This window comes from Pollicipes pollicipes, unplaced genomic scaffold (genome assembly GCF_011947565.3).
Source record: "Pollicipes pollicipes isolate AB1234 unplaced genomic scaffold, Ppol_2.1 Scaffold_3076;HRSCAF=3608_pilon_pilon_pilon, whole genome shotgun sequence".
NCBI lineage: Eukaryota > Metazoa > Arthropoda > Thecostraca > Pollicipedomorpha > Pollicipedidae > Pollicipes > Pollicipes pollicipes.
In genome coordinates this window covers 1-13335 of record NW_023596221.1, presented here as the reverse complement: position 1 = coordinate 13335, position 13335 = coordinate 1, and the positions used below count along the sequence as shown (strand labels likewise).

Below are 13335 nucleotides of genomic sequence, written 5' to 3'. Positions count from 1 at the left end.
CGCTGTCCTCAGACGGGCGACGCGGACTGTCCCGGCACGGTCGACCCCGGGGTACGGTGTCGGTCTGTGCGGCGCTGCGGCGTGCTGCGCGGTGGGTGGCGTCGCTGGCCGCCCGCCGCCGGCTGCTTCCGCCGCGCGCCGGCTGATCAAGCTTCGCGGGACTCCACGGGCGGGCGGCGACGATTACGACGATCGCGCGGCACAGGGCGGATGGCTGGCCTAATTGTTGCTATTTTGACGGAGTGACTTGCTAGAGGTGCTGTTGCTAGCTAGGAGGGGCGGAAGGGACGCGGCACGACGGCCGTTGCAGGGAGGGCCGGCTGCCGGGCGCGCACTGCTCGCTGGCCGCTGCCCGGCGGCGGGCGGCGGCGGCAGCACTAATCCGGAGGGTCGGGCGTCTTATGTCCTCAGACTGTCGAGCGTTGCACGCCTGCTCCCGCTGCGGCCTTCCGCTCACACTCGGGGATCGAGATCTGCTCACGTTGTGATCGGTGCCGTGCAATTATCGTATATTTGGTATTTCCGTAGCTTGACGCCTGCGTTATTTGTTTGCGATTGCTCCCGTGCGTCGCGGAGTGTTCTGAATGGCTGACCCGGCCCGCCGCATGCTGTAGCCAGTTCTCAAAGAAGATATCGCTTCGTCCGCGCACTTTGTTTGGTCGTGGGATGGTGCAGACTGTAACAATTTGTGATCTGCAATAAAAGAGAGTATTTTGCTTAAATTTGTGCGTGCTGACATCCATTGCCGCTCTATTGAGCGGCATAGGCCGTGGTTGTTGGAACAGCTCGCCGCGCAAGATGTTTCAAAACTGGAGCCTTACAGATAACAATGGATGAATGTTCCTGTCCAGGTGGCTGAAGCTCATTTTCTTACGTCAAGCAACTTCCCAAGTTGGAAACCCCTACGCAGGCGGATGTATCCGAAAGGTGCAACGCCACACATGACCTACAATTTTTCACTAGAAACACCGCAAGGTATGAACGGTTTCAAACAGAAGACGGTCTCGAAAACTGTATCACGCGTGCCGACAGTCGGCGTGATGAAGGGATGACGGTGACGAAAAGAAGTGGACAACCACCAGCCCGTGCGGGTCAGGCGGGGGTCGTACAGCCACCAATCAGTGCCTTCACAGTACAGACCGCGAACACCAACCGGACATGTCACGGACGGGCGGGGACCACACTTGTCATCCCAGGTGTGTCAGCTGTCGTTTGGCACCGAGCCAAACGCGCCACATGTGCGTGGGTTGATCTGTGAGCTCTTGACACACCACTGTGATGACAGCGTGCGGCCGGTGGGTTGGTATTGCCCCACGTAGCCACTGAGTTACGAGCGCCGTAATCCTCCAACCCGATTCCAGCTGTAAATTGGGGACGTGCGGTACTACCGAACTGGGGAGCGAGACCGCGTACACGGCATGTGGGGCGAGTCTGCCCCGCACACGATAGCACGCACCTGGCCTCAGTCCCCCGGCCGCTGCATCAGCGTGGAAGGGCTTCGCAGAGCGCGCGGGCGACCTTGGAGCTGCCCCGGTTGCGCGCCGGCCGCACAGGCGGCGGCGGCGCCACAGTCTGTCCAGTCGCGGCAGGGAAGGAGGCTCCGGCCGCACGAGCCGGGTGGAGCTGTCAGACGCGACACGCGGCGCTCGGGACGAGGCGGCGGTCGCGCTGCAGCGGCACGGGTGTGGTGACCAGGCTTCGCCGCGCGGGCACGGTGACACGCGCCGCTCCGGAGACGCGGCGGCAGACGGCGCGGCCGCGGCGAGGACCGTGGACGTGCCCCCGGGACCCGGCCTCCGGGAGCACCGTTGACCGTGACTGTGCCGCGAGACTGCACCACGTCAGGACCTCGTGGCCAAGAGCCGGCCGGACACCATGAGGATCGTGACGTTGCTGGTGCCGCTGCTGGTGCTGCTGCTGGCCGCCTCCAGCACAGCCACCGCAGGCAAACGTGAGTGCAGATAATGGGACGGACTTGTCCCGCCCTGCGGCGCCCAGACGCACCTGTCGTGATGCCTGCCCTCTGCACACTCCGCTCCGGCTCGACATGGTGGGGATCAGCAGTCAGTGGCGGAGTTTGTTTATAATGAGGGACTGCGTACACTTATCATAAGAGTGGCCTTCGATCGGGAAAGGGAGTGATTTACATAACTCGAACAGCCACAGCCCATACGTGCCCGCTGCCAGATGCCTGGAAGTCTCCAGCTCTGCCGTGCGACGATTCGGCTCCTGGATGCAGCGTAGCGCAGCCCAAGGTGTCAGCTGCGGGACAGTCGTGTCTCCAGCGCCCTGCTCTCGATCCGGTGAAATGTGCCGTTCTGCATGGCGCCAGTCGCCCGTAACTCCGTGCTGCCTGGCGCCAGCCACCTGTGCCTCCGTGCTATCTCAGCTCCGGGTCCCGATCAGGCCTGCTTATGCCTTCATCCAGCTTAGTAACTCCATTGTCGCTCCTACAGCTTGCGTCATGAAACCTTCTGTCGGCGTGCGCCTCGAGCCACGGCATTGTTGGGCGGGAAAGGACATATTTATTTTACGCTTGTTCTCGATATCATTTGCTGAAGTTTACGTGCTTTTTGATACCCATATCAACCGTGAAGCCAGAACAGCGACAAAAACAATATAGCTAACAGGAACGCGCCAGCGCGTTAAAAAGTACGCATTGATCATTGACAGTGCTTTCTTTATCTGCTGTCCTTTAGACACGCCGCCTGCCTCCGCAGGTGCTCCCCAAACAGCGGTGAATATCCCGGAAAAAATATTAGCTGACGCTTCGGGTCTTGTTCCACATAATGACGTTTTCTGGAGACTGGAGACTTCAGAATCTCGTACTTTATCTAACTTCACTTTCAGCACGTGCAGCGTGCATGCGTGCATGCGTGCGTGCGTTTGGTTGGCAATGCATGTGACTGATGAAAAACTGAAGCATTTTTTGTTTTCGTAATCAGACGCGTGGCCAAGAGATTTATGTACCAAAATCAGTTGTAAGGTATGCATGTCGGCTGACGATTCATTGACAGCAAGAACTATAACGTAATGAGCAACAAAATCATGCCGATACATTTATGCAGTATCATGCAAAGGTAAGAATACGCTGTTTATAACAGGTGTATATTGTGTACAGGAGCCGGATTGAACGACACGCCATCCTATAGAGCAGCATGCTTTCGCGCTCCGCACAGAGGGGGTTCGTCGCAGACAATCATCAGCGCACACGTGTAGGGTGCCCCGACCCGCGGGCGCAAGGGGTCAGCTGGTCACCGTATGCGGGACCGCCCAGTCCCACGGCGGAGAGGCGTCACCATAAGAAGCCAGGAACTTATGCGTATTAAAGCCAATGATGTCACGGGGAGAATGAGCAGTTATCCTTTCCGTTAACTTGCAGGTGCAAGTAAGGGGGAAATAGTATGCATTTAACCGCGTGTCTCTGTGACTTTTCGTGACTTTTCAGCAAAGAAAAACGCCTTTTTATTTACTTCATTAAAGCCACGTTCTGTTCCTTTCCATGGAATACACTGGCTCCACACATGTGTGCTCCTATCTCCCCACCTGTGTCGGTAATTTACAACTTTATAGCTGAAAGGACTCCAGTTGGTCACACCCATGAGCAGCTGAGACCCTGCACCCGTGCCGCGTTATCTGCCGGGTGACGGGTGCCAGACAGCTCGCGCGCGCCCGCATCTGCTTATCCCGCGGCGCCCCAGCGCCGCAGCACCGGTGTCGAATCCGGCGCCCGCCCGCGCCGTTTCAGGAATTCCGCGCGCGCCGCCTGCCCCTTGCGCCAGACACCATTGCGCCCGGCAGATCACGATGTGCTCAGCATGCGCGGACGTCCCTGTCGGCGAGCATACAGGCTGTCTGGACCTAGAGAACAATGGCTACAGTGTGCCCGCCGCCCGCTCAGGAATCTGCGGTGCCGGTCCTACATGGGAGACCCAACGCCGTACTCGGGGCTAGCGGCCTTAAACGTCAGGCCACTCGCGTTCTCCACAATTAAACTCGGGGTATCTCAAAACGCTACTGAACTGATACATAGACTCACTTTGATCAGACAGTAGTATTTTCACCAGGGGTCAAAAGGTAAAAAACTGGAGTGATAGCGAAACATTTTTAAATGTTGATGTCATTTTACGCCACGAGCGCTATACTTATTCTCAAAAGATAGGGAAGTTGTCCCTACCTACAGATGTCCATAACTGATGGTGTTATGATATCGGTAGTTACCAAGCAACTTTGCATCCATCCTTACTCGTTTCATACCTTTGGAGTAGGTAATTCAGTTGTATCAACGTGCACACACACACACACACACACACACACACACACACACACACACACACACACACACACACACACACACACACACACACACACACACACACACACACACCACACACATACACACACACACACACACACACACACACACACACACACACACACACACACACACACACACACACACACACACACACACACACACACACACACACACACACACACACACACACACACACACACACACACACACACACACACACACACACACACACACACACACACGCACGCACGCACGCACGCGCGCGCACCGCCATATATATATATATATATATATATATATATATATATATATATATATAGGGGGTACGTAATATACATATATATATGTATGTATCCATATATTCATGACATGATGCATGCTAAGCCAAATGCTGTTTCGCCGGATCTCATCTGTTACGCGTATATCCCATCACCGAGCTGAAAACACAGGTTGTACCTCAACAATCAAGCTTAAATTGTCACAAACTACAAAGCACGGGAGGGACGAAACAATCTAAACGAGATAACACATTGCTGCATCGGTCTCCGCATAAGCGCTTTACTTAATAAGCATATCATGAGTTGAGAGTAAAGTGACATAGAGATGAGAATGGATGATGCGCGGAAAAACGCGGAGTTAGTATTTATATCGCCTGTTTTGCGTTTTGCGCGTTATATAGTGTTGACGCTCTCATTGACATCAAGATGACATTCAAACAGAACCAGTGCTTTGGTCGCCGCTGAGTCACGTCAAATCAATGGGATGTTCCACCAAACGACGGAACACTCACTGATACATCGTGACAGACCCCAGCGCTCCAACGTCTCGTCAAATTCATGTGTCATTACTGGATTGCAACGTGAAGCATGCCTCGTATTTGCCCACCGTGCTCAGGAAGCACCATGGTATGGTACGCGTGCGTATGTTAACAACAAAAACTCCCCAGGGCTACCAAAACGGATATTCCTAACGTCGACCAGGTGAAAAGGGGAAAAACGTGCTGAAGACGAAGACACCCTATAAATAAAGAAAAATGAAAACCCATCAAAGCAAGCACAAGTGCAAGTAGTCAACTGAAATTGACACGCTGTTTTGTCCCTTTTCAGCGGGAAATTGACAAGCTGTTTTGTCCCCTTTCAACAGCCGCTTAGTGCCTGAAAAGCATACCTAGGTAGCCACCCTTTATTCAACGAAAAACGTGCAACGAAGCATTCATAAATCTAAAACAAACATTCAAAAAACAAAGCGCTGCGACCATTTCACAAAGTGCGGTGAAGGTCGGCAGATGATTGCTTTGAAGAGCAGATTAAGGGAACAGCTGGCGACGAGAAATTAAAGGTAGCGGCAGGTAGCTATGCGCTGCGCGTACTGCTGTCGGCGTCTCTCTCCCGGCATTACCGCCCGTCTGCCATTACCCCACTCTTCTCTGAGGAAAAAGCAACACAATGGTGACGGCCACGTGTGTCCACTACCGCACGTGTTGGGTAAATTGACATAGCGCTAACCTAAGGTAACTTATAACCATAGACGGATCCTGGGGGAGGCTACCGGGCTATGGCCCCCAAAACCCCTGAGGGTATGTTTTGCCCCCCCCCCAAAACATTCGGAGAACTTCATACAAGTTTCGTCTACTTACCGTCTGTCTTAACGTTAACTGCTTTAACTGTTTTGTTTTAACTTCTGTTTAAGATCCAAAAGCATTTCGGTGTTTTTTTTCGGTTTTGAATGGTGTCACTACTAGGTACTCGCGAGAGGCACCATGCACTGGACCTCGGATCCCGCACCAGTCAGCTGGCGACGAACAGTTTTGCCCCCCCCCCCCCAAACTCCAGGCTAGATCCGCGCCTGCTTATAACGAGGTCAGCTCCGTCTGGTTTGACATTTTATCATCTCACACAACGTACATGAACAAATCGCCATGAGGAATTTCACTGCATATCAAGTTATGCGAAAGCGAGCTGCCTCTAGATTCGGTGCTGACCCACAATAGCGTTAATGACGTGGCCTGTAGAATAATCTGGTGAACACAATTTTGAACAAACGATAAATTGACATATCGATAATTAGAATACATATTCCGGGAGCCGATACCTATTGGTGGCGGCACATGTGATTGGCTGTTGGGGAGAGGGATAGGGACGGGGTCAGCCACGGGTGACCTGGGTCAACCCTGTGTACCTTAACCGCAACATCATCCGGCATTGTTTTGTGTTTTCTCAGCATGCCACTCTGTCAGTGTCGCTTACTAACTTTCCGGGGCCGTCTAACCTCCGATAGGTTAGCCACATCCCTGAAAGGTCCCACCCGTAAATTTAAATGACTAGGTGGGTTGCGCCCCATGCCAGTAGCTCTAAGCCCAAGGACGATGCGTTCCGTCCGTATATGGATGCGATCTTTATGTAATAGGACGATACACCAATAAGACTTATCCTTTCCAGTGCAGAGGGTGCAGGCTCCATAGGCAGGGTAACAGGCTCCATAGACAAAATTAACAGCAGCAGAGAAGTTGACATGAATGGGGCAGCACACCACCATGCTATCATGCATGAGGTTCATTGTGCAGTTCGTAACGAAACATAAGCTGCCTATCTGTTAAACCTGGATAGGACATGTGAAAAATATCGACTCAAATCAAAGGAACAAACGGATATCCTTTTGCGTGGCTGGTGTATGCTATCGAGGCTCAAGGTTTACAATGTGGCGGTATGAAATGCCGGCAGCTGTTTTCCCCGACTCATAAATCATGTCCTTTGTCATTGCCCGGGGTGCACCACAGTAAGCCATCGTAACAGCGGAGGGGCGGCGCACAGGTGGCCGGCACACCTTCCACCGGGGTCACGGTTGGGCGCAGGTGACCGGCACAGCTTCCACCGGGGTCGCAGTCGGGCGCAGGTGACCGGCACACCTACCACCGGGGTCGCGGTTGGGCGCAGGTGACCGGCACACCTACCACCGGGGTCGCAGTCGGGCGCAGGTGACCGGCACACCTACCACCGGGGTCCCAGTTGGGCGCAGGTGACCGGCACAGCTTCCACCGGGGTTACGGTTGGGCGCAGGTGACCGGCACAGCTTCCACTGGGGTCACGGTTGGGCGCAGGTGACCGGCACAGCCTCCACCGGGGTCACGGTTGGGCGCAGGTGACGGGCACAGCTTCCACTGGGGTCACGGTTGGGCGCAGGTGACCGGCACAGCTTCCACCGGGGTCACGGTTGGGCACAGGTGACCGGCACACCTACCACCGGGGTCGCAGTCGGGCGCAGGTGACCGGCACACCTACCACCGGGGTCACGGTTGGGCGCAGGTAACCGGCACACCTTCCATTGGGGTCGCAGTCGGGCGCAGACTGAGGTGGAAGATTTAACACAGAAGTGTATTTTAAGCCCTTGCCCAGAATTTGGCGCACCCTATAGTTACCAAAAAAGCAGTACTTATATGACAAATGCGGAGAGCGGTGCGTTTATCTTTTAATGCCTACTCGTGTGAGCGTAGCCGTGTTAAAATGGTCCTTGTTTTCTGTGAGAATGGATATCCGGAAACCCAGGCGAGGTTTGCCGGAGTGCCACATGTTCTCAATTAAACGAAAAGATGCCAGGAAATCAAGCGAGGCTTGCCGCTACTGCCAAACGTTCTCAATTTAACGAAAGGATACACGGAAACCAAGCCAGGCTTGTGGCTGATGCCACACGTTCTCAATTAAAGAATACACCACGTCCGCGAAAAAGTCCCAATAGGTTCAAGGAAACGAATTTTGTCTATAAGAAACTCCCGCGTATAGTTAACAAGCTATAAACGGGAGTACTAGCTGAAGCCAACATTTGTTTCCACAAGACCGTTGCTCTTGTCGCATCTGTGTGCTGGCCGCTCCTGGGGCCCCGGAGACGGTGAGCTGTGATGACACAATAACACACATCCTGGCGACCCAACATTAACTGGTGCCAAGGCGAGCTGCGTGCCGATTGGTGCAATGAAATCTCAGGTCCCGTAATTCCAAAGCCTTGATTATCCCAGTAAGAGCTCATTTCTGGATTGAGCATGGCCATGCCTGCTGTCTTTAGTTGGAGCCAATTGGAGGCGTAAATTTATGCAGTTATCGGGGGAGGAGGGGAGGGGGGGGGGGGTGCAATTTGACATGCCTTACCTACAGCACATTTGAAGATCGTTTGGATGTTTTTGAAGGTAAGCTTAAATGGTGTGAGAAGAGATTTAAGATGCAATCTAACAGCATCTTTGGCGATCATCAGTTTTGAAACCAAATCAATACATGTTACCAACACATGACGAAGGGAGTCAATGATACCAGCATTGTCCAAAATATACATTTCAAATCACGCCAGGCACAACACTTCGAAATGTAAGGAAATGACCACAGCAACATCACAAAGTAAAAACGTTGGGCTCTTATGTTGAAACGTTGTACTCTGAAAATGTTGGGAACGGAATCGGACAATGCAAGCAACACATAATTAAATGCACCTATACCTTGTACTGAAAGTAGTGAGGGCACGGTACATTTAGTAGTTGGGAGTTATAGTCACACAGCAGTTAGACGCCCACAAATGATGGCATTCAGTCGCTGTTCAGTCGAGGTCGGTGACCCTGAAGTCGCTCACAGCCGGACCGGACCAGACTCTGACCCAACCCGGCGCCTCATACCGGGCGAGATGGTGTTGTAACGAGCTACCAGCCCTTGCGAAAATGCTCGCCGCCACTGGACGAGACCCGCCGACGGCGAGGCTTTGTCTGGTCCCATCGCAGGCAGGTCCAGGTGGCGCCAGGAGGCACGATGTTTTCCGGACCATACCTGACCGACACCACATTTAAGGGATGTTTCATTTTTGCAGATGCTGAAGCAAGCATTGGTATGATGCAATAAGGTCACTTATAACTAATATCATGCTTTTTAAGTGGAAAAGACTGCTCTAGACAGCGCAGTTTTCTGTTTGGTAAACAGGCTACTCAATGCGTCATGGTCTGATTACGTCATCGTATTGCGATTGAAAGTCAATCGACGGCCGTGACACCCGGAAATCGTGCTCACGAACGCCAGATATGAACGCCTCGACAATTATCTTTTTTGGTCTTGATAGCCACATCGCTTATGGAATGGTAGGATGTGAATGACGTTATAATGACAGCATGAATGCGATGCAAAAAAATAAATGCGAAGGTGATCTTGAAATACTCGCCCCATTTCCGCGGGCGTATAGGTCAGAAACTAGAGGGGCTTAGGCTTGAAGGAGGGTAAGATTGTGAACAGCACTGAAAAGTCTCCGTATGGCAGTTCCAGCTCAAAACCCCATCTTAATGTTGAGCACTCCCTTTAAACACGCAGACATCGTCGTTAAGCCGAGAATGATGCTGAGAAGCAATGGCACACCAAGCATACTTAACTGACAGATGTATGAACACTTCGGCGAGTGCTGAATGCCGAGTACACACTAGCTGCATAATGCATATTTTGCCGCTACCTCAGACTCCTACTCCACTACCGCTACCTCAGTCCGGTAGCGGAGTAGCAGTCTGAGGTAGCAGGGTAGCTACCGTAGACCGCTACTCAGAATGCTGGGTTACACCGAGGGAGCGTTTGGTCCAGAGCAGCGCTCCCCGACTCACCCACCAGCCTTTGCCAACGACGGTGGCTTGCATCTGGTATCCAGCGAGTTGCAATTACAGGGGCCAACGCTTAACGCGATATTATAATGAACTCGTCACAAACAGGTGTCGCACACTGATCGGTTATGTTGTGGCATATTTGGCACCAAAGCGGCACAACCGAGACACCAGTGAGGCAGGCTTTTCAACCAGGCACTTATAGGGGCGGGTCCAGGATGTCGTAAAGGGGGAGGGGGCTCGCAACATTGTGGTGCCCATAGAGTTTCAGGCCCCTTAAGCCAAAACCATCGCACTCCGGCCATTAACGGCACGTTTCACATTTGAAGATATTGGACCAAGCGTCAGATATGATGAAACAGGCTCACATATAACTATTGGTATACGTTTTAAGAGGAAAAAACCGCTCTAGACAGCACAACTCTCTGTTAAGTAAGTATGCTCCCAATGCGTCGTGGTTTGATTACGTTATCGTACTTTGCACAACAATGATTGAGAGCCAGTTGACGGTCGTTATATCTGAAAATCGCTCTTACGAGCGCTTGATATGAACGCCTCGACAACATTGGTTTTTGGCTTTGATCGTTGCGTGGCTTATGGAATAGCGGGATTTGAATGATGCTAATATAGCGTCATGAATGTCAAGGTGATTTTGAAATACTCTCCCCGAATTTACCTGTCTCTATTTTCGCGGGCTTGTAGCTCAGAAAGAAGAAGGGCTTAGGTCTTAAGAAGGGTAGGATTGTGAACAGCATCGAAAGGTCTTCAATATGGCTATTCCAGTTCAAACCCCCTTGTAAATGTGGAACATTCCCTTTAAGTTTTAAGAATCTTGAAATGATCTTTTGCAGAATCCCATGTTTCTGTGCGCAGCCATAGAAAACTAGACGTACTACGTGTGCAAATACATGGAGCTAACGCATTTTCTCCAGAACATTGTGAATCGCGTCATTTTGGGGCTACGTTTTCGGAGAGACATCGCAAAACAAACTATAGTAGGCTGCTAAATATAATTGAAATCAAACACAAACTTGATTCCTAGCTTATTTACAGCTAGCCGGCTGGCTGACGTCATCAGCCGATGGCTGATGACCGGTGCGGACTTTTGCTTTGCTTGTTATGAAGGAGTAAAAAATATGCCATCATTTAAAATGCATTTAGAACGTGTTGCGCGAGCTTGCGAGGGGAGGGGGCATGGGCCCGCATCCATCTCCTCTGGATCCGCCTCTGGACAGTAGCATGCTATGATTAAGTAGAACAAACGTCACAAGGAATGTCATCTCATGCTGTCTGTTCCGACTGGGGTCCCGTTTAGCCGTTGAAACAGACGTTTCGCACTTTGACGCGGCTATGGCTTCGTTGCAGTGTTCGACAAGGTCAGGTGCTCCAGCTGTAAAGCTGTCGGCGGTCTGGTGGTCGGCCTGGTGCGGCTCACTGGCTCCAGCAGTCTGCTGCGCAGCAAGGCGAAGCTGTTCTGCGGACTGGTGCCCGTGGCACGCACGGTCTGCGTCGGCTACATCGACAGCTGGGCGGTAAGTCTGTGTGGGTCTGTGTCTGTCTATGGTAGCCTGTGTAAGCCTATGCAGGTCTGTACAGGTCTGTGTAGGCCTGTGTAGGCCTGTGTATGTCTGTGGAAGCCTGTGTAAGTCTGTGCAGGTGTGTGCAGGTCTGTATATGTCTGTATAGACCTGTGTATTTATGCGGAAGCCTGTATAAGTCTGTGTAAGTCTGTGCGGGTCTGTGTAAGTCTGTGCAGTTCTGTATATGTCTGTGGAAGCCTGTGTAAGTCTGCACATGTATGTGCAGGTCCGTTTAGGCCTGTGTAGGTTTGTAGAGGTAGGCGTAGGTCTGTTGTATAGATCTGAATGTGTAGGTCTGTACAGTTCTGTGGTTTTGTACAGATCTGTGTAGAGTTGCGTAGGTCTATGTAGGTCTCTGTATGTCTGTGAAGGTTTGTCCACATCATGAATGTCTGTGAAGTCGTGCCTATATTAGAAATGCTGTGTCAGTCCACGAAATTCTGTGTGCGTCAATTATACGGTGGATGTAATAATTTCCTACATTTTCCGTGCATATCTCTCAGAACAACTTTATTACTACAGGACGTGACACGTAAAAGGCTGAAATACACGGGTCAAGTGCAAAACGTTTTAAAATTCATCTCACCAAGGTACACATATTTTGTAGTTTTGTTCGAGACGCATGTTAATAAATGAAGAGCGCTTTCTCCTGCCCCCTGGCAGGTAAGACCACTGCACCTTCTGCCCCCCCCCCCACCCCTCCACCCCCTACCCCCTCCTGCTGCGCTGCCCCTGGCCGCAGGCTTGCTGACGGCGGTCACGGCACGAGCCCGCAGTCACACACGTGGTGCTAGACATGCACGACGACACGTGCGCTTTAGACGGTTCGTGGGATTACTGGTATGCAAAGTGCGTTGGAAAGCAGATGTGTGGTGTTTCAGATTCGATCTGAGGCTGGATGTGTTGCAAAACATGGTCGTTACCTGATTAGTGTACAATTGCACAACTATCAAATGCATGCACTGTGTACCACTCATTCCCATTCCTCCTTGACCTCTCACTGGATGTCTGTTCATTGCAATGGGGGAAGCCGAAAGGTCGAGTGCCAATGCATCGGCGAGAGAAACGCAGCCAGCCGTAGCACTTGCTGCCGGACAAGCACCGCAAGGCCAACGTTTCCGACGCACTGGTCTGTCGTGGTTCTGCATCGTGCTGCACGTTCATCTACACCGCACACCCTTTCTACGGTGATGCCTGTGACAGTGCACACGAGCCGTCGCCTCGTGTCTGACGGTGGTCGTCTTACCACCCCGCGACCGCGCCCCGCCGACAGGAGTCCCTGACGTACATCGTGCGCAACAGCCCGCTAAGCGCCAGCGATATGTGCGCGCTGTACCTGAAGTCGTGCGCCCGGCGTCCGCTGGAGATGGACGTGAAGCTGGAGCTGCCAGAGCCGAGCACCGCCGCCCTCCGTCGCCGGCTGGAGAACTACCCGGTGAGGACGGGTCCGGTGCCGTCAGCAGGCCGGGCTGCAGGCGCGATCCGGTCCCGTCGGGCCGCGCGTCGGGGTCAGTCTTATTCGGAACCTAATGCACATATATACGCACAGACACACGCACAACACACGCACACGCACGCACCCCCCCCCACACGCATGTTTATATGTATATATATATATATATATATATATATATATATATATATATATATATATATATATATATATGTGTGTGTGTGTGTGTGTGTGTGTGTGTGTGTGTGTGTGTGTGTGTGTGTGTTGTGTGTGTGTGTGTGTGTGTGTTGTGTGTGTGTGTGTGTGTTGTGTTGTGTGTGTGTGTGTGTGTGTATGTGTGTGTATGTGTGTGTATGTGTGTGTGTGTGTGTGT

At 52.2% G+C, this 13335-nt stretch overlaps 1 protein-coding gene across 1 annotated transcript; it reads left to right on the top strand.

The window, feature by feature from the left end:
* Nucleotides 1–1461: 1461 nt before the first annotated feature.
* On the top strand, nt 1462–12944 carry LOC119114719 (sphingomyelin phosphodiesterase; the record flags this gene model as incomplete). The annotated part of the gene is given in 3 exon segments (XM_037238735.1): nt 1462–1951; nt 11295–11461; nt 12783–12944. Coding segments are annotated over 3 exon segments (405 nt in total), but the record flags the coding sequence as incomplete, so codon positions are not given.
* Between the last annotated feature and the right edge of the window lie 391 nt (nt 12945–13335).